The sequence below is a fragment of the Corvus cornix genome, chromosome Z (genome assembly GCF_000738735.6).
Source record: "Corvus cornix cornix isolate S_Up_H32 chromosome Z, ASM73873v5, whole genome shotgun sequence".
In the NCBI taxonomy this organism is placed as follows: domain Eukaryota; kingdom Metazoa; phylum Chordata; class Aves; order Passeriformes; family Corvidae; genus Corvus; species Corvus cornix.
In genome coordinates this window covers 15350457-15372014 of record NC_046357.1, presented here as the reverse complement: position 1 = coordinate 15372014, position 21558 = coordinate 15350457, and the positions used below count along the sequence as shown (strand labels likewise).

General features: G+C 53.4%; 2 protein-coding genes across 2 annotated transcripts; both read right to left on the bottom strand.

Annotated features, from left to right (window-relative positions):
* Positions 1-8732: 8732 nt before the first annotated feature.
* LOC104686559 (C-C motif chemokine 19) lies at positions 8733-11924 on the bottom strand. The gene is made up of 4 exons (XM_010395070.4): positions 11763-11924; positions 10523-10646; positions 10070-10166; positions 8733-9573 (listed from the first exon to the last, which is right to left on the bottom strand). Exons 1-4 carry the CDS (start codon positions 11818-11820, stop codon positions 9553-9555), a joined length of 300 nt encoding a protein of 99 aa, XP_010393372.1. The 5' UTR covers positions 11821-11924; the 3' UTR covers positions 8733-9552.
* Positions 11925-17873: 5949 nt separating this feature from the next.
* On the bottom strand, positions 17874-20998 carry LOC104686560 (C-C motif chemokine 21). The gene is made up of 4 exons (XM_010395071.4): positions 20825-20998; positions 20179-20299; positions 19889-20066; positions 17874-19572 (listed from the first exon to the last, which is right to left on the bottom strand). Exons 1-3 carry the CDS (start codon positions 20892-20894, stop codon positions 19904-19906), a joined length of 354 nt encoding a protein of 117 aa, XP_010393373.2. The 5' UTR covers positions 20895-20998; the 3' UTR covers positions 17874-19572; positions 19889-19903.
* Between the last annotated feature and the right edge of the window lie 560 nt (positions 20999-21558).

Sequence of the window (21558 nt, the reverse complement as noted above, 5' to 3'; positions counted from 1 at the left end):
ACGAGCAAGTCCTTCCTTAGCAGGGCATGGAGCCAGTCTGCCTTATCAGGCACAGAAGAGCCAGCCAGGGACTTTCCATTCCTTGCTGCTGTGCTCTTTTAGGAATACCAGCCTGGTACATCTTGCATACTTCAGAGACTTCCCTAGCTCCCCCTGTGCACTCTCGGCAGTTCTGTCCCAAAAGAGTTTAGCTTGACTTTCTTTGATGGCATTTTCCTGTTCCTCTTAAGCCTCTGCCTGGAAATCCTTGGACAGGGGTATCCCACAGGAAAACTGGGAAGGACAATGCTGTTCTGGAGCAATACAGCCCCTTTGTTCCACAGGGAAGCCCTCAAAAACCCAGCCACTGTGGCCTCCTCCAGCTTTCCTTTGCAAGCAGCTGAGAAAAAGTCTCACTTTGGAGTTCTGTTGTTTGGCTCTTTGCCTGTGCTGTCCCTGATGGCTCATGCAAGTATGGCATGGAGCTGCAGACCCTCTTCACACCAGAGCTGTACCAAGACTTGATATCCTGGCTGTCAAAGAAAGCCCATTGTAGCAGCTCCATATCAAATCCCTGCAGAACTACCAGCCATCCACCTTCACACATACTGTCCAGAACAGGAGAGCAGGAAGAGAGGGAGAAATGTAGCAGGAAGAGAGGGAGAAATGCAGCAGAAAAAGAGGGAGAAATGCTGAGCAGACTGAGGCTGTTCAGTCTGGAAAATACTGACCCAGAGGCTTTTGTGTAAGTACAAGCAGACATAGTCAATGAAGGACAAGATCTGGACCAGGAGGAATTCTTTCCCAGAGTGCACTGAAGGGGTTCTGGAAACAGAGAGGGCAATGACCCTCCTGAAGCCCAGCCAGAGTCCTTGGAACAAAGCACCTCAGGGTCACATTCACAGAGGTGAATGCCCTGTTCTCTCCCTACCTTTGCCTGCAGGCAGCACAAGAAAGGCTGCAGCCTCAAAATTAGTGGTGCAAGTGAGGCAGAGCCCTCTGGAAACCTGGAAGGTTCTGCTCATCATGGATTTGTCCCAACTGCCGGCATAGCTCATGATGAATGGCCCCAGCCTGTTCCAGCACACCACAGCCCCCCAGCATTTACTTTAGACAGCTGCAGCACAAGGAAGACAAATGAGCTCCAGAGAAACCCAACCTTCTGTTGGCCCCCTCTGTCTCTATTTACATGTCTGTTTTCTTCTCCAAGGCCATGCATCTCCTTTGTTTAGGAGAGTGTCTGGCTTCTGATCTCGTTCCAGATTTTTTTTTGCTTGAGTCCTTCCTTATTCTGTTAGAGCACTGAGCAAAGAGACTTGAGGGCCTGCTTTGATTAGAACTCCCTTGACTCCAGTGCTTCAGACCTTGCACCAACCCAAAACCATGGCCTCTGCTTGGCACTACCCTGGGGCCAGGCAGTGCCCATCTCCTGCCAGCCAAACTCTCACAGCTGCCTGCCACTCCAAATCTTGGAAACATCACAAGGGTGAGGATATACCACGAAGTGGAATGGTCTCCATCTCTCTGAGATCTCCAGAGAGAGAAAGAGCCTTGCAAGGGCTTCCCCCTCAAGATGAGCCTGAGCTGTGCCCTTGCACCAAGCCTGGGCTGAGCATCAGGATGCTGGCGATACACCCATGCACTCCACCAGAGCATGCAGCAGCATGAGAGCTCTGCGGGGAACCCAGCCCTGCGAGGACAGGTGGTCTGGGAAGTGTTTGGCAAGATGGGAACAGTGTGTTCTGCCAGCTAGCTCTCCAGCTTCAAACCAGCCTTTATTTATCCCTGAGCAAGGCTGCACAGCTGCTTTCAAAAGGCGTTTGATGCTAAACTCCTTGGCTCCACGTTCACCCTGAAGAGCTCTTTTCTGTTATCTCTTTGGGTTGCTTTCTTTTTTTTTCTCAAGCCCAAACTCAAATTATGCTGGTGAAACTGAGCCAAGCCTGCCAAGGCCTAGCATGTGGCCCAGATGGTGACAACAAGAACGCTGGTTTTCACTGCTGATGGTTCACACTCTGCTATTAGCATCGCACAGCTTGCTCCACTTCAAAGGTACTGCTAATGGAAGACACACAAGATCTGTTTCTTTCAGTCTGCCTTGGCAAGCTCTCCCCATGCTCCCAAGGCACCTTCATCACATGGGCACTAGGTCAGATCCTGGGTTTGCATCCAGGACCAAGGTTTTCTTGAGACCACAGGAAGCCTCACATCAAGCATCCAACAAGTAAGTGGGGGCTTCAGAGTGTAACTCCATCCTCCCTTCTCCACCTTTCAGAGAGGTTCCCAAGGTCATGGGAAGTGAAGGATTTCATGTAGCCCTCAGAAGTACACAATAAGGCAGAGAAATTCCACCTCACCCCCTAGGAACCTGTTAGGACAGTATAACAGGGGGAAAAAAAGGATTAGGAAGGACTGCCTGGGGTCATCTAACCCATGCTATGCTGAGCCAGAGCCAGCACTACTTCCAGTTTCTTACAAGCTCTGGTATTATTGTAGAACTTTCGGGCAGCGGACATGCAGCATTTCTTCATCCGCCTCTTCCTGCTAAATGGAATTTCCCCCCAAAAGCCCGACCCCTGTGGTTTCTCAACTTATCAGAATTAAACTCAGTACTTCTTTTCACTTTCTCCTCACTATATATGTGCACTTGGAGAGCGTGTCATCCATTCCTGGAAGCAAGATTAACTCAAGATCCTTCAGCCTGTTGTTTGAGGCCACATCATCCAGACCTCTGATCAAACTCACTGCTGTCCTCCACAACGCTCCCAAGTGTGTGCACACCTTTCCAGAGTCCAGCTGTCCCATCTGGATTTTTACAATTCATGCACTACAGGACCACTCATGAGTGATGTCCAAAATCCTCACTAGAGAAATCTCAGAGAAAAATCAAGCAGCTGGCCCTGCTGAAAAGGAAGGGGATGGTGCTGGGATGCAGTGACAGCAAGCTGCAGGACATGTATCCCCTTTTCCTCTTCCCAGCAGCTGCAACACAACCCCCACTTCTCCCATTAGCACTGCACCAGCTGCCAAGTTGGGCTGGGGGCCTGAGCACCTCTTGGTATGAGGCTGACTCACAAATGGCTCTTTGTGGTGATTTTTTGCTTCAGTCTGCAGTAACTCAGTTTTGAACACCAGCTCACAGCACACAGGCATGCCAGGAGATGCTATTTTTTGCAACAAACCACCTGTGTTGGATTTGCTGGCAGCAGGGCTAGTGAGCAGTTTAGAGAGGTAGAGAGCATCCCTCCTACCATCCTCTGTCAAGCTGCAAAGTATCTGCTGCTGCAAGTGTCTGTACTGCAGTGGGGGACAAAGCAGTGCAAACAGGACAGAGCCTCCCTATCCAAAGTGAGGAGTGCTGAGCTGAGTGACAGCATCTCCAGTATCTGCTGCCCTCCTGAAGCCAGCTGAATCCCACAGGCTCAGCAAAGAGCCATTGCACAGTACAGACAGCCTTCAGAAGCAGCTGGGTTCAACACAGCAGATTTCAGCCCTGCTTTCACCCCAGGCAGGCGATGAAACCCACAGCCCTGTTGGCTCTGACACTGGGAATTCCCTGGGGTAGCTGTCCTTGGCAGGGTCAGAGGACAATGCAGTGGCTGGGAAATGAAACCAAGCACTGTGAGAAGAGGCTGAATCTGTAGTTGTAGCGTATCCGGGACACTTCTGCATTTGTTCTTTGCAGTGCAGTGGCTGTCATCCATCACCGTAAACGCTGCCTGGTGCCTTTCCAAAAGCTGTGTCAGCTAAATGAAAAGGTGGGAAACTATAAGTTGCAGGTACTTTCAAGGAAAGCACTTGATTTATTTGCCAAAGACCACCTCAGCAGCTCACATTTGTGGAGCATTGTCCCTCCCACAGAGAGCAGAAAGTCACAGCTTGATAATTTAAACAGGATTAAGGAGCGTCCATGTAAACACAGTTGTGGGCTTGCAGTGTGGGGACAGTCCATGCACATCCCAGCAGAGGAGGGGCTTTCCCAGCCATAACATCTGCAAGAAAGAAAATGTTGTTTTCTGTGGGAAAGTGGGAAAGTGGGAAAGAATACAATGTCTTTGGAGAAAGGAATGACCAAAGGCTGCAGCAGGTGAACTTCCCAAGCCAGGAAGCTTGTGGAACACCACACCTTGAAAATCTGCATTGACACAGCACAGCTGCCAGATCCTCTGGACAGGCACAGAACAGTCACTGTGCCAGTAAAATCTATCTAGGGCAGAAGGATCCAAGGAAACTGGGCAGAAACTGGGCAGCAGGGGCCCAAGCAGACAGAGGGAGACAGCAGGATTAGAGGTTTGTGCTTGTTAGATCTAAAGAAAGATTGCAGGAAGAGCCCCTGGGTCTGCCTTAATATCACCAACCTTCTGGCTTTCCCTTTTCACCATGGACAAGGAAAGATTTCACATGCTTAGGGGTATGATACATCCCAGCCAGCCTCAGGCTGCACACCAATTTCACAGATTCATGAGAAGGTCCAAAATCTTCTCATCTTTTCTTGTCCCATGGCTGTCCCTCTCATCCCAAGCAGAGCTAACCAGATCTTTACTAGTCCCTCCAAGTCCCATCCCTGCAGTCTGAGCTGGTGGTGATCCCTCACCTCAGTCTCTGACAGAAACAGCTCTGTTTTTCCCTGAATCAGGCCATTTTGCTGTGGTTGCAGAGCAATTGAGAAAAGAAGGGAGGATAGGTTCCCCCCAGCCTTCTGTGGCTGGGCAGGCACTGTGGAGAGCAGAAGAAAGCCTTACCTAGAGGCACAGCTAAGCAGGAAAACAGGAGGGAGAGGTGGGGAGGGCCATAGAAATGGCACTGAGCCTCCTGTCACTGCCTACTGCTTGTTCCAGAGGGATGGGTAACGGGTACTTTCCAGAGCATTCTGTCAGCAGGTTAAGTGTTCTCTTCGCTTGTCCTCCTGGTTTTGTCTTTATCTCCAGCTTTTACTGCTACTGTGCATAAAGAGAAGATGGGTGCATCTGAAGGCAGAGAGGATGGGTCCCCCCTTCCTTTCCAAAGGGTGTTCTGAGCTCTGGGACCTGGGCAAAGCTGCGCCTGGCTCGTGGTTGAGCCCACACTGCAATGAGCTGTAGTTCCTGCTACTTCTAAAAACACAAGCAGAGTCAAGTTCTGTCTAGGCACAAAGGTCTCCATATAAGACAACTTTTGGGCTCAATTTGACTCCAGGAGCTCAGGCCAGGGAAATCCCATGCTCCAGTCCTAGGGATGAGGCCATGGAGGTGCAGGCTGGGCAATGCCACCAGGGAGAGTTCAGCTGCAGGAGGAGCACGGCAGGAATGGCACCAGCTCCTTCTCGGAACCACACGGCCTGGCTAAGAGTGCTGGCATCTTCCCACAGGACAAATCTCAGCACAAAGTGTCCAGACAAGCAGCAGTGGTGATGATATGCTGGAAATGAGGGGGGAGCAAGCAGGGGCCTGAGGATGAGAGATGCCAGGTCTGGATCCTCTCCATCATCCACACATGTTGTTTAGGCAAGAGCTAACAGTAAAACGGAACAGACTAAAGGGGCTTTTCCTCACCTGGCTTCCCACCCTTCCCAACCATCCATGTCTCATCTCCTCAGATAAATCCAGACAGGTCCCTGAGCCTCTGCCAGCTGGATCTGGCACTTGTGCCAAGGTAGAGCAGCCCCTTGCCTTGGCACCACGGAGAAGAGACCACCAGAATGGGGCACAACTGGCCCCTGCACTGGCAAATGTGCCCAGGGCATGTCCACAACTCCTGTTGACTCTTGCACACCCAGGAGTCCTGTGAAGAAGCTGAGTGAAGGCTGTGAGAGGCAGAACAGCTTTTAGCCTCTGTGGTGCTGCTCACCTTGCCTGCAGGTCCGTGTGGGGAGGATGCAGCCACTTCCTTCCCAGTCACTCCAGAAGCAGCGTGTGCAACACATGGGGGATGATGGCTACAGAAGAAGCCCCCGTACACCATCTCTTTGGAGGCAAGGGACAAAACCAGTTCCAGTAAAATGCCTGGAAAGGGTATCAGGGCACTAAGGGAGGCCAACGTAGCATTTACCTTGGTGCCTTGCTCTTGCTGCAGAGAAGCAGATGGGTGCTTTTGCCATGGAACCTTCAATCCTACCTCCCAGCTGGGTATGTCTGTGCCAGGTCAGACACCTTGAGACCGCAGCAGGTTGTGCCTGCTGTGTCTGGTGCCCCTTGAACTCAGCCTGTGAAGCATCCAAGACTGCTTTCACCATGCCAGGCACATGAGTGCTCTCATGATCCCAGCTGTGAGTGCTGGCTATCAGGGAGCAACCCAAAGCCTGCTCAGTTTGCTTGCATAGATGCAACCTTGTCCTTTCTCTCCTGCCTTGTGCACAGTCACCAAGAGAGCAGCAGTTTTGCCAGCTCCCTGTGAAAACTTCACAGTTATAGCATCTTGTTACTCCACAACATGTGAAATACAGGTCCCAGCTTTGAATAGAGGGCTACAGGTGATTCAGTCAATGCTCCAGAGCCAAGGTAATCCCTGCACGTAACTCCAGAGCTACTGAGGGCATGTCTGCACTGTACTGCAGTGGATACTGGTCCTGCACCACCCATCCCTGAGGATGCAGTGAGGGTAGGAAAAGAGCAGAAAAAACATGTCTGGGGAGTGAGAAACAGGAGGACTTTTTTACTGAAACTAGCTTTGGGTTGGGAACCGATGTTTTTGACGTGGCAGTGACTAGCTGCTTTCCCTAAGGAAAGTGGCTGCTTCCTTCTGAAGAGATCATTGACATTTTGAATCAGAGAAACTCACTCCCTAGTTTACTGAGCACTGAACCAGTCTGGTTTTGACAGATTTCCAAGAGGAGTTGGGCTCTGGACAGGGGGGAAAGGCTGCTGCAGGGCTGGAGGAGGGACAGGAGCCAGGGTCACGTACCTGGTCCAGGGCAGCATCTCCTCTTGTCCTCCCCTGGGGGGTAAGAGCAGCATGCTGCCAGAGCTGGGATCTGGATCAACACCCACTTGAGAACCATGGCAGACAAGGACCTACCAGGGATCTGTGGTGTGCAGCTGCATTGCTCTGAGGAGAACACATCTACTGCTCCCAGGAGAGATGGGAATCCTGGGCTTTGCAACCATGCTCCTATGGGCTGATTGGCCAAGACATCCCTCAAACTCTTATGGAAATAGACTAACCTGCTTCCAGCATCCCAGAGAGCAGTGCAAGCCCCTTCTCCCTCATTTTTCCTGGTCCAGAACACTGTTCTCCTTGTCATGGTAGCCTGCAGCCAAGGACGAATCTGATCCATCCCAGGCTAAGCCCCTCTGGCAGTCCCTGTCCTTCACAGGGACCAGCTCCAGCTGCAGCAGCTCAGCCTCAGAGCAGATCCATGCCAAACATCCTCCCCCTCCCCAGTCACGGCCCCCTCACAGGTCACTGAGCGAGCAGCAGGAAGGCTTCTGTCCAAGCCAGCGCCAGTTATTCTCATTTCCTACTCACACTGTTTGTCTTGGCCTCTCTTCCTATACCAGCCTTCCTTCTCTTCCTTCTTCTGCCCAGGATTGAATTGCTGGGGCTGTCACTATAGTTAATGATCTGGGACAGAGCTGGTGCTCTGGGAGAGTCACGCTCAGAGACATCTGAGCCCTGGGCAGTGTGTGGGCAGATACCAGGGAGGAGGACCCCAGAGGGGAGAACACCTGAAAGAGAAACAAGCCACCAACTGAGTGAGCCAGGCAACCAGGAGAGGAGAAGGGACAGGACTAAGCTTGCATCCAAGAGGTGTCAGCAAAAAGCCATCAGGTACCTGGGCACTCCCCGGCTTGAACAGCCCAGCCACGGCACCACTATGGATGCCATTCCCTGAGGGCTGGTGGCCATGCTCCCCCTTGCCTTCAGGAATAGTCCTGGTCCATTTCACTCCCAACCTGTGCCCAGGCATGCTGGCTAGCACCAAACCCGACTAATTTAATGATGTAGAGAGACACACAGTGGTGCTTGGGAGGAGAGGGCAGTGCCTGCCTCTTGGACACACAAATCCCACTTGTGCGTGTTCCACCCGTGCTTCAGCTGGACAGAACAGCCTTGTTCAAACATCACATGGCCTGGGCAAAAGCAGACATAAGGACAGTCTGAGACAGTAAGACCTTAGTCTGAGTGCACAGCAGACCCAAGGCTCAGGAGGAAAACGGGCACAGTCTCTCAGCCTACTGTTGATGAGTGGCAGGAGCAGGGGGGCTGCCATCTGTGCCTTACCCATGGATGTGCCCAGGAGTAGGTGTCTTCGCAGCCTCCATTGCCCCAAAAGCTCATCTTTCTGCTCACCTGCACCCCAGCTGCCAGCAAGAACTGACCTGCTGGAGTAATCAACCACACTGTTCCTCAGTTTCCCTTTACTGCAAAGACAAAGCTGCAGCTCTTCCTGCAGCTCTTCTTCCATGTCCCATGCTCCTGTGGAAGCTGAGAGATGGAGAGCTCCAACCCAGCATCTGCACAGGCAGGACTGAAGTGGTTCAGGCTGCATGATGCAACACTGGCATGCTCCCTCCTTCCCCATCCCAGCACACCTTTCCCCAGGGACCTGCTCCTGTAGCCCGGTTGAGCAGTGCAGAGCAGGGCACTTGTTTTGCCACTGCGCTGAGAGACTCCCAGGAGAGACCTGCAGCCCAGCTGCTGTGTTTCTCACCCCTATGAATCCTCTTTCCTTCTCCCCACATCTCAGCACAGCCCCCTTGCCACTGCAGCACAGTAGGCAATGCTGTCTGCTCACCACACACTCCACATTGGCTTTCAGGCTCAAACACAAGGCGTGAAAACTACCTGCTGGTTTTTCTTTTTATTTAACAAAATCACAGCACAATAAAAAAAAATTTAAAAAGAGAGTAAAGAAGCAGTATACACATGGAATTGTTGCAATGAACAGACCTAGCAGCAAATAACAGACCTAGCAGCAAATAACCTGAGAGTAGCATGACCTCCAGGCATGGTCAGGGGGCAGGGGATAAGAGCCACATCACTGCCTGCTGCACATTAGTGGCTCTATTTCTACCCTTGAAAGGAAAGGCAGAAGGGAAACAGTGCAGGGAATCCAGGAGTGAGAGAGGAACCACATCAGCCATGCATTTTCCAAGGGCATCTGAGTTGTGCTTGGCAAGGATCAGCACAATGCGTGGCCACTGTGGAACCTCTCCATCATTCCCCTCCTTCCCCACACTGCCCTGTGCTGGCAACCCTTCCCAGGGATGCAGAAGGACTGCAGGCTGGGGCTCACAATGGAAAAAAAAGGGATCAGGCTAGAGCTGGAGGTCACAGCCGCTGTGCTGAAGGGAAGTCTGAGACTCCCCAGCTCACCTCGCAGATCAGTCCATCAAGCAGCTTCCAGACTGCAAAGGTGATGGAGTCCAGCAGCTTCTGGCTCAGGCTGTCACAGGTTGCCGGATCACACCAGGGACAGAGGGAAAAAGAGAGAGCAGACAGGGCTCTGCCCAGCCCCACACACTGGCATGAGTCTCAAGGAGGGTCAGCCCTGAGACTGGAGGTGGAAGCAGGTTGGCTCCATTAGTATCAGATTCACGGCTGGGACCTGGTCCCACTCCAGCTGTTGGGACCAGCCAAGGGCTTCTTTGGGACCTACTTGCCTTGGTGTTTGGCCTGGGGAAGTGAAAAACCCAACTGGTATTAGTGTGCTCCTTGGGCAGGAGCCTCCCCAGAGTCCCTTCCTCTGCTGGACAAGCCATGGTGGGGATGGACCTGTCAGGGCTTGCAAAGCGCCCACCAAACTCATCACAAGCCCTCCCCACGAATTTGCACAAGCAGCAGACTCCAAGCTTGCAGGGCAGAAGTGAGGAGGGATTTTGCTCCCGGTGCCATTTCCATGGCACACGCCAGGCTCAGAGAAGAGTGACACTGGGTAGACAAAAGTCCCAGGGATGCATTTATTTGGGGTGGAAGAGGGACTGCTGAGGAGACAGACTGGTCCCAGTTGGAAGGGGGAAGGATGGAGACCAAGACAAATTATTCATGGCTCAGTAGATCATGTCCCTGCTCTTCCCAGCAGCCCAGTCGCACTTGGAAAAGCCTCTCTGGCAGTGGATAACCCCCGCCACAGGTGACCTCACGCCTGGCTGAGAACAGGGATGGTTCTTACCCTCTGGGCAGAGCTGGCATCCAGCCTCTCTCGGAGACGAATCACCCACAGGGAATGGAGGGGTGCACAGAGGCGCTTGCCCTTTGTGGTGATGAATCTTCCAGGCCCATGAGGAGAAAAAGTAAGATGTAGTGAGCAGGACACCCCATGGATGCTCAAGAACAGCTCAAGCTCTCACCCGATGCCTACCTCACTGCCCTGCTCCATCTCTACCTTCAGATGACTTTCTCCCCTGGCTTTTGTCTCATGCTCTCCCCTCTCAGCTGCTCCCCCTCTGACTGAGCCTCTGGACCTCCAGGATCTCTTCCGCTACTCTCCCTATTCCTTCGCCCTCAAATCCAGCTCAATGTCCCTCCTCCATCCTCCTCTGCCTCCAATCCTGCCTCCCTGCAAGGTCCATCCCTTGGCCATCATGAGGCCTTCTCCCTCAGCCATCACCACGTGGGCTCTTACATGGCAGCAGGGATGTCGCAGCCGTCCTGCACCAGCTGGAGCCGATAATCCTGCACTATCCGCCGCGGGATGGGCGTCTCGCTTGTCCGCAGGCAGCAGTCCAGGACGTTGTTCCCGCCATGCACTGGAGAAGGAACACACCATGGAGGCTGAGGTCAGCTGCACCACTCCCAGCTTCCCTGGAGGGTGAAGGGGCTGCGGCGGGATGGTGCCTGCAGGAATGGTGCTGCACGCTGCCCTGGCTGGGCACACAGACACCATCTTTATTGTGCTCACACCCCAGTGCCAGGAGCCCTTTGCCCCCTTCCAACAGAGAGCAAAGGAGATGGGGAACACTAAACAGGCAGAAGGCAACCCTTTGGCATGACTGTGTCCCTCCTGCACCCCGGCTAGCAAGGCAGGACACAGCGGTCTTTATTTACCCCACGTCAGGGTGCTGCAGTACAGACACACATTTCCAAGGGGCTGGGGATGGCTTCAGCTTTATTTACTGAAGCAATCATAGGTTTGGCAGCCACCCCACCACCAGCGCCCCCACGGATCCTTCTTGTGACAGCTGAAGGACATACCTGTCTGCACTTCCCTGCAGAGAAGGAGATCCAGAGTCACCCTCCCAGAAAATGCTGTGTTCACTGCTAATGCCTGACAAGGCTGGCAGCGCCCACGGATGTCTGTAGCCCCCAGCAGCAAGGTCTGGTGCAACACCACAAGGCGTCTGGACCCACCCCCAGCTTCCCACCACAGAGCAGAGGTTCTAATGTCACCCAACCAGACAGCTGTGACCTGTGCAAACGCCATGTCCAACACCAACAGCCCCTCAAACATGGACCCTGCCCTACCAGACACCTTCCCTCTGGCTCCCAGCCCTGCCGTTTGCCTCCAGGCTGCCCCACACCACAGGGTGAAAGGAATGTTCCCTTGGTGTACTGGGGAGAATGGGACCAAGGCAATCCCAGGCCAATGTGTGCAAGCTGGGCTAGGGCACTGGGAGGCAGGATTGCTCCATGGCCTTTCCCAAACTCACCTTCCCAGCCCCAGAGCCCCGCAGGCTCCTGTATGGACTTTGGGCAGGACAAAGTCCCTGTGGGACAGGTTACAAGAAGAGGATGCAGGAGGGCTGTGATAGAGCCCCAGCTACTTGTCCCTCTAAAAGTCTGCTGGAAATGCAAAAGAGAGAAGAAACTGAATTCTCTCCCTTCATTCCTTCACAAGAAAGGCAGCTTGAGAGGTCCCCTCTTACCATCCAGGATATGTCCCAGCACCAGGAGACTGAGGCAGAGAAGGTGAAGCTGCTGCATTTTGCTGCTGAGTCTGGCAGAGGATGGGCTGGAGGCGATGGAACTCCAGGCAGGAGAGGTGAGCTCTGCACAGCTTCCTTGTGCTCTGCTGCTGCTCCCCGCTGCTTATATATCCTTCCAGCCCATGACTTTCACTTTCTTTTGGAGAAGGTTGGGAGTTTGCAACAAGTCTTGCCACAGGCTGGATTTTAATCTTTGAGCAGTTCCCGAACATCCCAGCAGCTGCTTTCCCTGCAGCCAGCTGCTCCGTAGTCCTGTAGCCAAACACTCTTGCCCTCTCTGCCAGCACTCAGGCCACAGGTGATGCTGGTCAGGACCAGGCACATCCAGGGTCACTTTACCTTGTGAAAGCACCCCAGGGCCCTGGGATGGCGCATGGGGCATCTCACCCCACACATTTCCCAGTCTCTTCTCCAAGACAACTCTGGGACATTCACATTAAATATTGCATAGACTCAACCCTCTGATGCTATGGGGGGTAGAACTTGACTCAACCCCATTTTGGGGGTATATGTTGCTACAGGGGTGATGTCTGTCTCCCCCCCAGAGTCTCCCCATCTGATTGCTGGGGCCTGGCTGTCTCTCCCTGCCCTCCCTGATGCCTGCATGGGGGCATATCCGAAGCCAGCAGAGAGAGGAGAGCCCAGTACTGCATCATGCCCCTCCCCAGGGCCAAGATCTCACAGGCCAAAAGACAACCTGATTTGCAGGTGTCCCAGAAAATGGGTTCTTGGCTAAAAGCAGTTACAGAGCTTCCTGTAAACAGGTTTTCTCCATGCAAGAGCAGAAATCCCCCGTGGAGGCTGTGTACATGGTGCAGGCTGCCAGCAGCTCACCCGCTGCGTGGGCACTGCCGAGAGAGAGGACCAGCACTCCCGCTTTGAATCTTCACAGGAGCACAGGGACGGGGGTTGTTTCTCCTTGGTATGGTGACTCACCACCGTGCCAGTGCCAGTGCCACCTGCAGTGATGTCCCTTAAACCAGGCTGCTTCAGTCCCTTGTGGGAAGCAGAGAGCCCTGGGGTTGTCAGCCCAGGGAAGGAAGGCTCACTGCTGTCAGCAGCTGCTCTGTAGGGGATTGGAGGCTTGCCAGAGTCAGGGTCTTCTGTGAGGGGCCCAGGGGCAGGACAAATGTAAAGGTACCAGATGCACGCAGATAAATTCCCACTGACAACAGCAAAAATACTTAGCAACACAGGTGAACGAAGTCTGGAGCAGAGTCTCTATGCCTGCACCTTTTCCCTTGCTCAAGCTTTGGACTGTCCTTGCACCTCAGTGGAGAGCACTGTGGACAAATATCTACCCGGCTACAAGGCACAGAGCTGGGACCCAGGGACCTCAGTGAGTCCCTCTGCTCCTCTCAACAGTAGGAGAGGCTCTGCCCCTTCCCCACTCCATGGTAAGAAGCAAGAGGAGACTCCAGCCATGCCACCAGACATGGTGCTGTATGCGTGCATTGGCACCAGCACCGTCACCAGCTTGATATGTGGGGTGATCCCCTCCATCAGGAAAGCATTGCCTCTGTCTGTTCCTGTGCCCTGGCAAGCCAGCGCTGTGGGGAAGGGATCAGGCGGGGGCTGGTGGGCAGGAGGAGTAGCACAAACAGGATGTGCCAGCTTAACTTCAGTCAGCACCTGCTGACACTCACAAGCCAGCAGAAGGCGAGTTTAGGTGGTGGAGGATTAGCATCTGCCATCAGCCCTGGGCTCCCTGCAGGTTTGGGGATGTAGGCTGGTTCTGCAACCTGGTCTCTACTTGATCTCCTCAGAGCGCTGCCAAAGAGATGTCACAGCAGGGAGGCTGACAGCTCCTGGTTGCTGGTGGCCAGAACTGCTCCTAACCCAGAGCCAGCTCCTCGCTGGGGGTTGGTCTGATGGTGTGGAGCCCTCTGCAAAGAGTGGGTCCCAAGAGCAGAGCCTTGACCCACTGGCAAGAGGTGCTGGGGGTGCTGCCTGGCAGCAAACCCACATCTCCTTGCATGTTCAGTGTGTTTGACAGATCTTGGAGCACAACCAAGGGTTACTGGGTGTCCCGTGCTGTGGGACTCCCCTCCAGGCACTGCTGGGTCCTGCACTCCATGGCAAGCAGGAGTGTCCCCAGCTACCACTTCCCTGGCACAAGGTTCTCCCGCCTGCTGCTGGCTCCCAACTGGCTCTACACCAAAAGGAGCATGCTGAGTTGGGAATATATCTATCTGGGACTAAACCTCTTAGCCACCTCCGGCTGCAGGGGCCCCCTATCCCTTGAGCTGCCCACAGCCCTTCCAACTACATGGGCAGGAAAGGGAGGTTGTTCTTCCTCATGACAGTTGTCTGGGAGCCAAGTGGGTGAAAGCACAGCTTCTTCACACGCCTCTGCTCCCCAGGAAGAACATCAGAGAGTGAGGAAAGGGGCTTTCCGCCTGCATTGTGAAAGGGGAATGTGGTGGGTTTCCCCCCTCTACTGGGGTCAGTAGGTTTTCTAAGAAAAGTGTAGTCATCTCTGAAGTGCATCCCTGTGGCATTCAGGAAGGTCAGCCATCCCCCCCACAGAATTGAGCCTCAGGAACGAGAAGAGGTGGTGTAGATGGGAAAGACAGCAATGCTTCAGGGTCCAGGGTTCCCAGAGGCACAAGCTGGCAGGGGATTTGGTGGGGATGAAGGAAGAGCATTGTGTGCACTGACTCATTTAAACCTCTTCCTGAGCAATTAGGGAGCACTAGAGCTCCAGCCCCAAGGACACCACAGGATAGAGCATGAAGCATCCATGAGCACTCACTCCTGCAGAAACCTCGATAATGCAGTTGTTAATTAAAGTGGAAATCAGAAGGAACAAATGATCCCTGTGGGAAATCCAACTCATGAAAATGTAAACGGACCATGTGGGTATCACCTTCACCCCTGGGCTCTCCTCAGGGAGCACTGGCCATGCTGCTGCCTTCCTTAACACCTGATGGCCCGCAGGAGCCCCTGGGACAGCTGGTTCCCGGGCTGTCTGGTAGTGGTCTGCCTTCCACCTCTGAGCTACGGAGCTGGAAAGGACGAAGGGGGAATTTCAGCAAATTCCAGCTACAGCCAGTCCCTGGAGTGGGATCTGGCCTGGATGCATTCATTTTGTTGGGAAATTCTGGGCAAGCACTAAAGCTGCTTCAATTCCCCTTGCAACACCCAGCTCGTGGCAGCCTCACACAGCTCCTACCACATTCCCAGTCCTGGTGTAGCACAGGGACTGAGGCCACAGCAGACTGTGGGGCTCAGGGCCCCACTGGATCTCCTCTAGCTGAGTTAACACAGTCATTCTGATTTAAATGGAGATAAGGGGGGAAAATTTAATAAGCATGGCTTTGCCCAGAGGTCACCATGAGTGATGAGCAGCAGATCCAAGAGCCTTCATTCGTGTCTTGCTCTGCACTCCTAGGCAAGTGACCATCTCCCAAGATCCATGCAACACATGTATCCCTCAGCATCACCCTTGGGCTGCAGTTTCCCAGCCAGATGCTTCCTGCAAATAGCACGGAGATGTCAGTGGCCAGGTGGGATGCCCCCAGCCCTTCCTCTCTGCCACCTGTCCAGGGATTCCAGAGGGGATGGCTGGGGACATCTCGAAGACCTGTACAAAAAGCAGCCCACAGCAATTTCCTTGACATCTCCTGTGTCAGGCTTGGCAGGGAAGAATGCCCAGTGAGGCTGCACACCAAATTCACCTGTGGACAGATCTACAAGCATATGGGACAGAACAAACTCTTGGGGGCTGCTCTCACTGCTCTGTTGGCTCTTTGACAATGGGCAGGGAGACCATGGAATTCTTGGTTTGCTGCAACTCTGGGTCAGGGCTCAGGTTGGCCCAACACATGACATCCTTAGAGTAGAGCAGGTGCTTTCTGCAGCCCAGGAGCAGATCTGCAATGGGGAGACAAGGACTGGAGACAAGCAGAGGGACCTCAGTTTCTGGGGAAATGGAAGGAGGAATAGCAGCATGAGACACCCCAAAGCCAAGGATCTTTAGACAGCAAAACAAAAGGTGGGGGAAGGAGGACACCTGGGAGTTACACGTAGGCAAAAAAAGGGTTGAGAGGAAGCTCTGGGCTGTGCCCTCTAGGACGGAATGAGTGCCAGGAGATGGTCAGGACTGCGAAATACTTTGGGGCAGGAAGGGTGAGAGCCCCTATTGCCCACCAGCCACTTTTCCACCTCCTCTCTGCTCTGAAGACCATGGCAGACCTCAGGAGAGCAGTGTTGGTGGAGAGAACACCAAAGAACACCCTGAAGCTTTGCTTGGAAACCAAAGCCCCTCTAACACCCGTGCAGCCCCAAAAGCAGCCCTTGGTCCCCATGAGGCTGCTGCAGTACAGCCAGCTCCTGCTGCTGGGCAAGGACATGGCATGGAGGGACGGAGCTGGTGTGCCTTTGTCCAGGTGGGCCTTGCTGGAGCTCCGCCTGGCATCACAGCCCAGAGCATTCCACTGCTGGCACACCCCCAGAGCATTGTCTCCACCAGCTAATGACTTGAGTTAATCATTTGGCCTGGGCTCAAAACTTTCTTGGCCGTGTTCTGTCTTCTGTCTCGCCTGGCTGCTCTCTGCTGTCACTGAAGCCTTTCTGCTCCAGGGTGGTTGAGCTTTCCTAACTTTTTGCTCAGCTTGACATTGTTGCAGCTTTCTTTCCTTCCCTGCAGACTGATTCTATGCCTAGGTGGGATTTTATACAGCCCTTGCCTACCTACTACCCCAGCACACACTTCATCAATACTGCCTTATCTTGGCAGATGGGGCAAAGCAGCAGGTTTTCCCTGCCCAGGCGTACAGCCATGCAAATCCTTCCTGCTGCTTCACTTCTGCACCGTCTTAGACCTTCTTCTTCACATCTCTTGTCCCAGCTGGGGTCTGTAGATTCAGGTCCTTTGTGACGAAGGAATTTTGGTGCCCACTGAGTGCTGCAGGTCCCAGCTCATCACCTCTATCAGGGAATCTCCTCAGAGGTGTTTGCCTGGTGCCATCTCACCGTAGCAGCACTGTGGCCATCTGTTTCACGCCTGCCTCGAGAGTAACCCTGCCACCTTGTTTTCCTGGGAAGCAGCATTTGGCAGTAAAGCTGGAAGCAGAGTGCAAACACCTGTGTGTGTGCAGGCACAGGCACACACGGGGTTACATGCATGCATCTGTGTCCATGCTCACGTGTGCCTTCCTGAGCATGGGACAAACTCCGGTGCACTTCCAGACCCTGGGTTTTGGGTAAATTTTAGGGCAAATGAGAACACCACCACAACCATGTCATTATAACCTGTTTTAGCCTAATGGCCTCCTAGCATTTAAAGGGAACAAGCTCTTCTGTGCAGTGTTCACTTCCACAGCCACAGTGACACCAGGGCATGCTTCACACATGCTGGCTCACTCCTGCCGTTTTCTCATGCTTAGTTGTCTGTGGTTGCAGATGTATCGGGCTGGACCTCATTTCTAGAGAATTTTTGTGACCACTTCACAATCCCCTGGCACCACAACTAGCACAAGGAGTTCATCAGAGGCAGGGCCAACCTTAAGCCCTGGATGCAGTGTGTCCCCATCAAATACAGGGCTTCATCCAGCCCTCCCAAGCACCCCCAGCTGGCTCCTTGTATGCAGGTGTCAGTTCCCAGGATCCCAGCAAAGCACAGCCTCATTAATAACCTGTTTTATTGCTGTTGTCCCAAAGCAGCAAGGAGCACAGAGCCCCTGCTTTGAACAAGCAGTGCACATCCAGGATGGGTCAGAGTTGGAGGGACAGGTTCGGCTATGAGCAAAGATGCTGTGTCCAAACCAGTGTTGTGCCCATGTTTTCTGGCACCTCAGAACCCCTCACTGCGATCACATGAGCAACCAGGATGTCTCCACCTTGCTGGGTAACACAGCTACAAGAGAGGGGACTTGCACTGCTCCCCTGTGCCAAGAGCTCCCAGCCTGAGCACCCCAGGGACGCATCGCACAGAAACACTGCAAAAGCCTGGACCTGGGGCATGATGGTGTGTGGGGCAGGAGAGGACCCCACCATGCAGCCCTTCCGACCCCACCAAAGCCCATCACAACAGCCGGAACGAGTGAGTTTGGTTATAAAGCATATTTTATTGCCACACATCCTGTCCAAAAGCCGGTCTGGCAGACGGCCGCGTGCTCCATGTGGAGGAGGCAGCAGCAAGGAGACAGCTCAGTGCCTGTCCCGTGCTCAGAGCCGGTATCTTGGACTTCACAGTTACTTTACACAGCCTCAAAATAATACACCTAAATGCCCTCTTAATAAAGCAGTCAAGCCAGATATATGTACTTGGTAGAAACACTCAGCTACAAGCTTTACTCCAATGAACACACAGCCCGTGCTGATACTGTTAAGCTCTGCAAATCCTATTATTGCATTTATATGACTTAATAGACCTTTACTGACCAAAGTCCACATTCAAAATCTCTGCAAGCAGATAGCAGTGTGGCTCTAGTACAGCTGTTCAACTTGCTCCTTCTCAGCATGCCAAGGAGGGCAAGTTGCAAGTACAGGGAGATGCCATTTCCCCTCCAGCCCTGTCCCAGGGTTCTGTCCCACCTCTACCTGCAGTCTCACCTAAAGGTGTCCTCCACTTAGTGACTTCCCTCACTAAAGGTTTGGGATAGAGATGGTCTCAAATGGCTGCAGGATGTCTACAATGAATTTTACGAAATCTTCTATTCCCCCACTTTCACACCCTCACATGCATTTTTCCCCATGTGGGCTTTTCAGATTTGGTAAATAAGTATAAGAGGGATCCTGGTGCTTTTTTTCCCAGAAAACTAAGCATTTGTCTTAACAGTGTCTGAATCCCTGACACAAGCAAAGCCAGGGGAAAGAAAAGGATAAAATCCCACTAAACCAAACAATTTGTTCTGATTTCATTGCAATTTTGTAGCCAGGGGAGCTAAAAGGGTGTAATTCCACTAAATTGAAAAATTAGTTCTTATTTCATGGAAGCGTTTTACCTAAAAAAGAAAATAAAAAAACCAAAGGGACAAATTGTGGCTATCTTTATCCAAATTACAATGCAACAGTGCACCATAAAAACTGAAATACTAGAACAGCCTAGACACAGAGCCACACTGTTACCCCAAAACTCTGCATCTCAGCCAATATTAATTGCTTGACAAAGAAGCACCCAGCAAGCAGCTCAAGTAGGACCACAGGACTTGGGACCTGCCTAGTACCCCACGGCCTTGTAAGCCAAAAAGGAGCAAAGAGATGAGAGGAAAATAAAATGCAGCCATGGTTTATTTGGTAGAAAAATAAGAGAAACCTTCCAGAAAATCTAGCCTGCAGCATAAGGGCTACTTTGTGAAGCACGAGGAGACAGAAGTAAAGTCTTTCAGGAAGACTGAATGAAAGCACAGTTTTCAAATATAAATACAAATGTATAATATCCCCCAAAAAAAGTCATAGGAAAAGCGGCCATCCTGCTAGGCTAAATAACTCCCCTTCAGTGGGAAGCCTGTCCACTTCCCCCTAGGGGCCATGGCTCAGTTCCCACTCCCAGGTCCCCACCTATTTGGCCGTGGGACAAGTGACGACCTGGGTGCCTGCTTTGCTGAGAACACCCAGGCACTGCAGGTGCTGGGGGATCTCTGTGTCAGGCATAGCAGCAACAAAGAGGTTCTGGGGCAGCGGGAATCCTCCCCAGCCTGCCCCATCCCCGCCCTGGGGTCGGCGGGTGGGTGGGTGTGTGGTTTGTGTATCTCCATTGCCATTGCCGGGCCGTGGGTCAGTCACCAGTGGGAAGGCATCCATCCTAACAAAGGCAAGGAGGAGGGGGTGAGATGGAGAGGGTCTCAGCAAGAACACCCACCCCAAATGGGGGCCATTCCCTAGTATGACCTGCCTTGCCCATCCCCAAGCATTGCCTTATCCCAGCAGCTCCAGAAACAAATTTAATTTCAAGGCAAGCACAAACCAGGAGAGAGTCGTTCCCTAAGTGCCTCCGTGCTCCAGCCATGGCTCTGGCAGTTCTCCCAGGCTTTGCACCAGGAGCTGAATGCCCACCCACCCACACAGAAGGATCTAGAATGGGGTGCAGCACCTTCACCCTACTGATCCCCCTCACCCACCTCTTCAGGCCTGACTTAGACCCGCTCCCGCCTCTGCTTCTTGGGTCTGCTCCTGGGACGCTGGGTCTGTGCCCTGCTCTTGGCATTCTTGGCCTTCTTGTCCAGGTGGCGCATCAACTTCTGGACAGCATCAGAAGAGGGAGAGGCACAGATTTTCTTGTTCTTCTTGGTGGTGAACCTGGGGGAGCAGCAGAAAGATTTGCTGGAGGTGGGGAACAGCGGGAGGACAGGGGAGGGTTTGTCTGAAGCCAGACTGTTCCAAGTGGTCCTGACCGCCACAGGGTACTCACACAACAGCACGCAGAAAACATCCCGACTCGGGTCCCTGGAGGCGGTAGGATGCCACCACACCAGTGGGGATGTCTTTCTTGCTGTGCTTCAGGCAGCAGTCTGAGGCTGAGCTTCCAATGCCTGTGAGCAAGGAGGGGATGTGGGATTTGGGATGGTCAGTGAAACGGGACATCTTCAGCACAGAGTGCCAGCTGACAGCACAGGGCTTGTTTGGTGTCACTGCTGGGGGTGATCCTGGGCAGAACATGGTGTTGGAAGCTCTCAACCCCAGTGCCCAGTTACAGGTCAGTCCTGGCCCCAGGAATATGACACACCACATCCAAGAGTGGTGGAGAGGAAACTGAGGCAGAGATGAGCTCCTTGAAAAGGGACTGAACCTCATTCTCCTGCCTGTTCTTCTGAGCTCCGGGTGCTGCTGCCCCACCAGCCACATGCACACAGACACGCTCCCAAGCCGAGCAAGCACTGCAAGCCAATGCCACAGGCGCACAGACACACAGAGCCCCACATACAACCGCAAACCCCAGACGCCAATGCACTAAAACACCCCCCTCACCGGCCAGCACCCTGCACAGACCCCACTGAGTACCTGCACGCCCTGCCCCATACCAGCTCAAGCAGGCAGGACGGCTCCTCATACCTCACCTTGAGCCTGGGTGATGAGGAGGGTGGCAGCCAGCAGCAGCAGCAGCGGCAGGAAGAGGCGGAGAGCCATGGTGCTGCCTCGGGTGCTGAGCAGGACAAGGCTTGGGAGCAGGACAAGGCTTGGTAGCAGGACAAGGCTTGGGAGCAGAACACGCACTGCTGCCTCGTGCTGAGGCTGCTCCTATTTATCTCTGGATTCCTTGCTTTCGTTTTCGGACAGCCTGGCAGGCAGCCCACCAGCCGGCCAAGGGCTGCAGAAGTAGAGGGTGGGGGATTCCTGTAAGCTGCAAGCCCCCCTTTACAGACACGTCCTGTCTTGTTCCCGGCTGCCCATCATGGTGTGGGGTGCCAGGTGGGGGACATGCTGGAGATACAGCTCCCATCACAGCTAGATGAGTTTGTGGGCTCCAGTTTCCTACACAGTCTCACAACCTGCCACTACCTGCTCTCAGAGGGTCGGGTGTTTACTCCCCTGAAAGGGACTTTGGAAAGTAGCCAAGCTGTTAAAGAAACCAAGGAGTCAACCTGTTTTGCTCCCCCACTTCATGATTTGCTTCCAAGCCAAACCACTGACACAAGTAATAGGTGAGAAGCGTCTCAGGGTGAGCCCACAGCCCTTCCCCCTGAGCCCCCATCCACGTCTGGCTGCCTCGGGGAGCTCCCCAGCAGAACAGAGCTGAATACAGCTGTAGGGCTGGGATGTGTGAGGGCCAGACTGCAACGGGGCTGGGGGA

Excerpts from the sequence above, each read along its gene's own strand:
- LOC104686559 (XM_010395070.4), bottom strand. The coding sequence starts at position 11,820 with ATGCAGCAGCTTCACCTTCTCTGCCTCAGTCTCCTGGTGCTGGGACAT. Across the intron at positions 10,167-10,522 it reads TGCGACATCCCTGCTGCCAT|ATTCATCACCACAAAGGGCA; the intron begins GTAAGAGCCCAC and ends TGGGCCTGGAAG. Across the intron at positions 9,574-10,069 it reads ATGCCAGCTCTGCCCAGAGG|GCCAAACACCAAGGCAAGTA; the intron begins GTAAGAACCATC and ends TCACTTCCCCAG.
- LOC104686560 (XM_010395071.4), bottom strand. The coding sequence starts at position 20,894 with ATGGCTCTCCGCCTCTTCCTGCCGCTGCTGCTGCTGCTGGCTGCCACC. Across the intron at positions 20,300-20,824 it reads CCTCATCACCCAGGCTCAAG|GCATTGGAAGCTCAGCCTCA; the intron begins GTGAGGTATGAG and ends CCTTGCTCACAG. Across the intron at positions 20,067-20,178 it reads TGTTTTCTGCGTGCTGTTGT|GTTCACCACCAAGAAGAACA; the intron begins GTGAGTACCCTG and ends CTGCTCCCCCAG.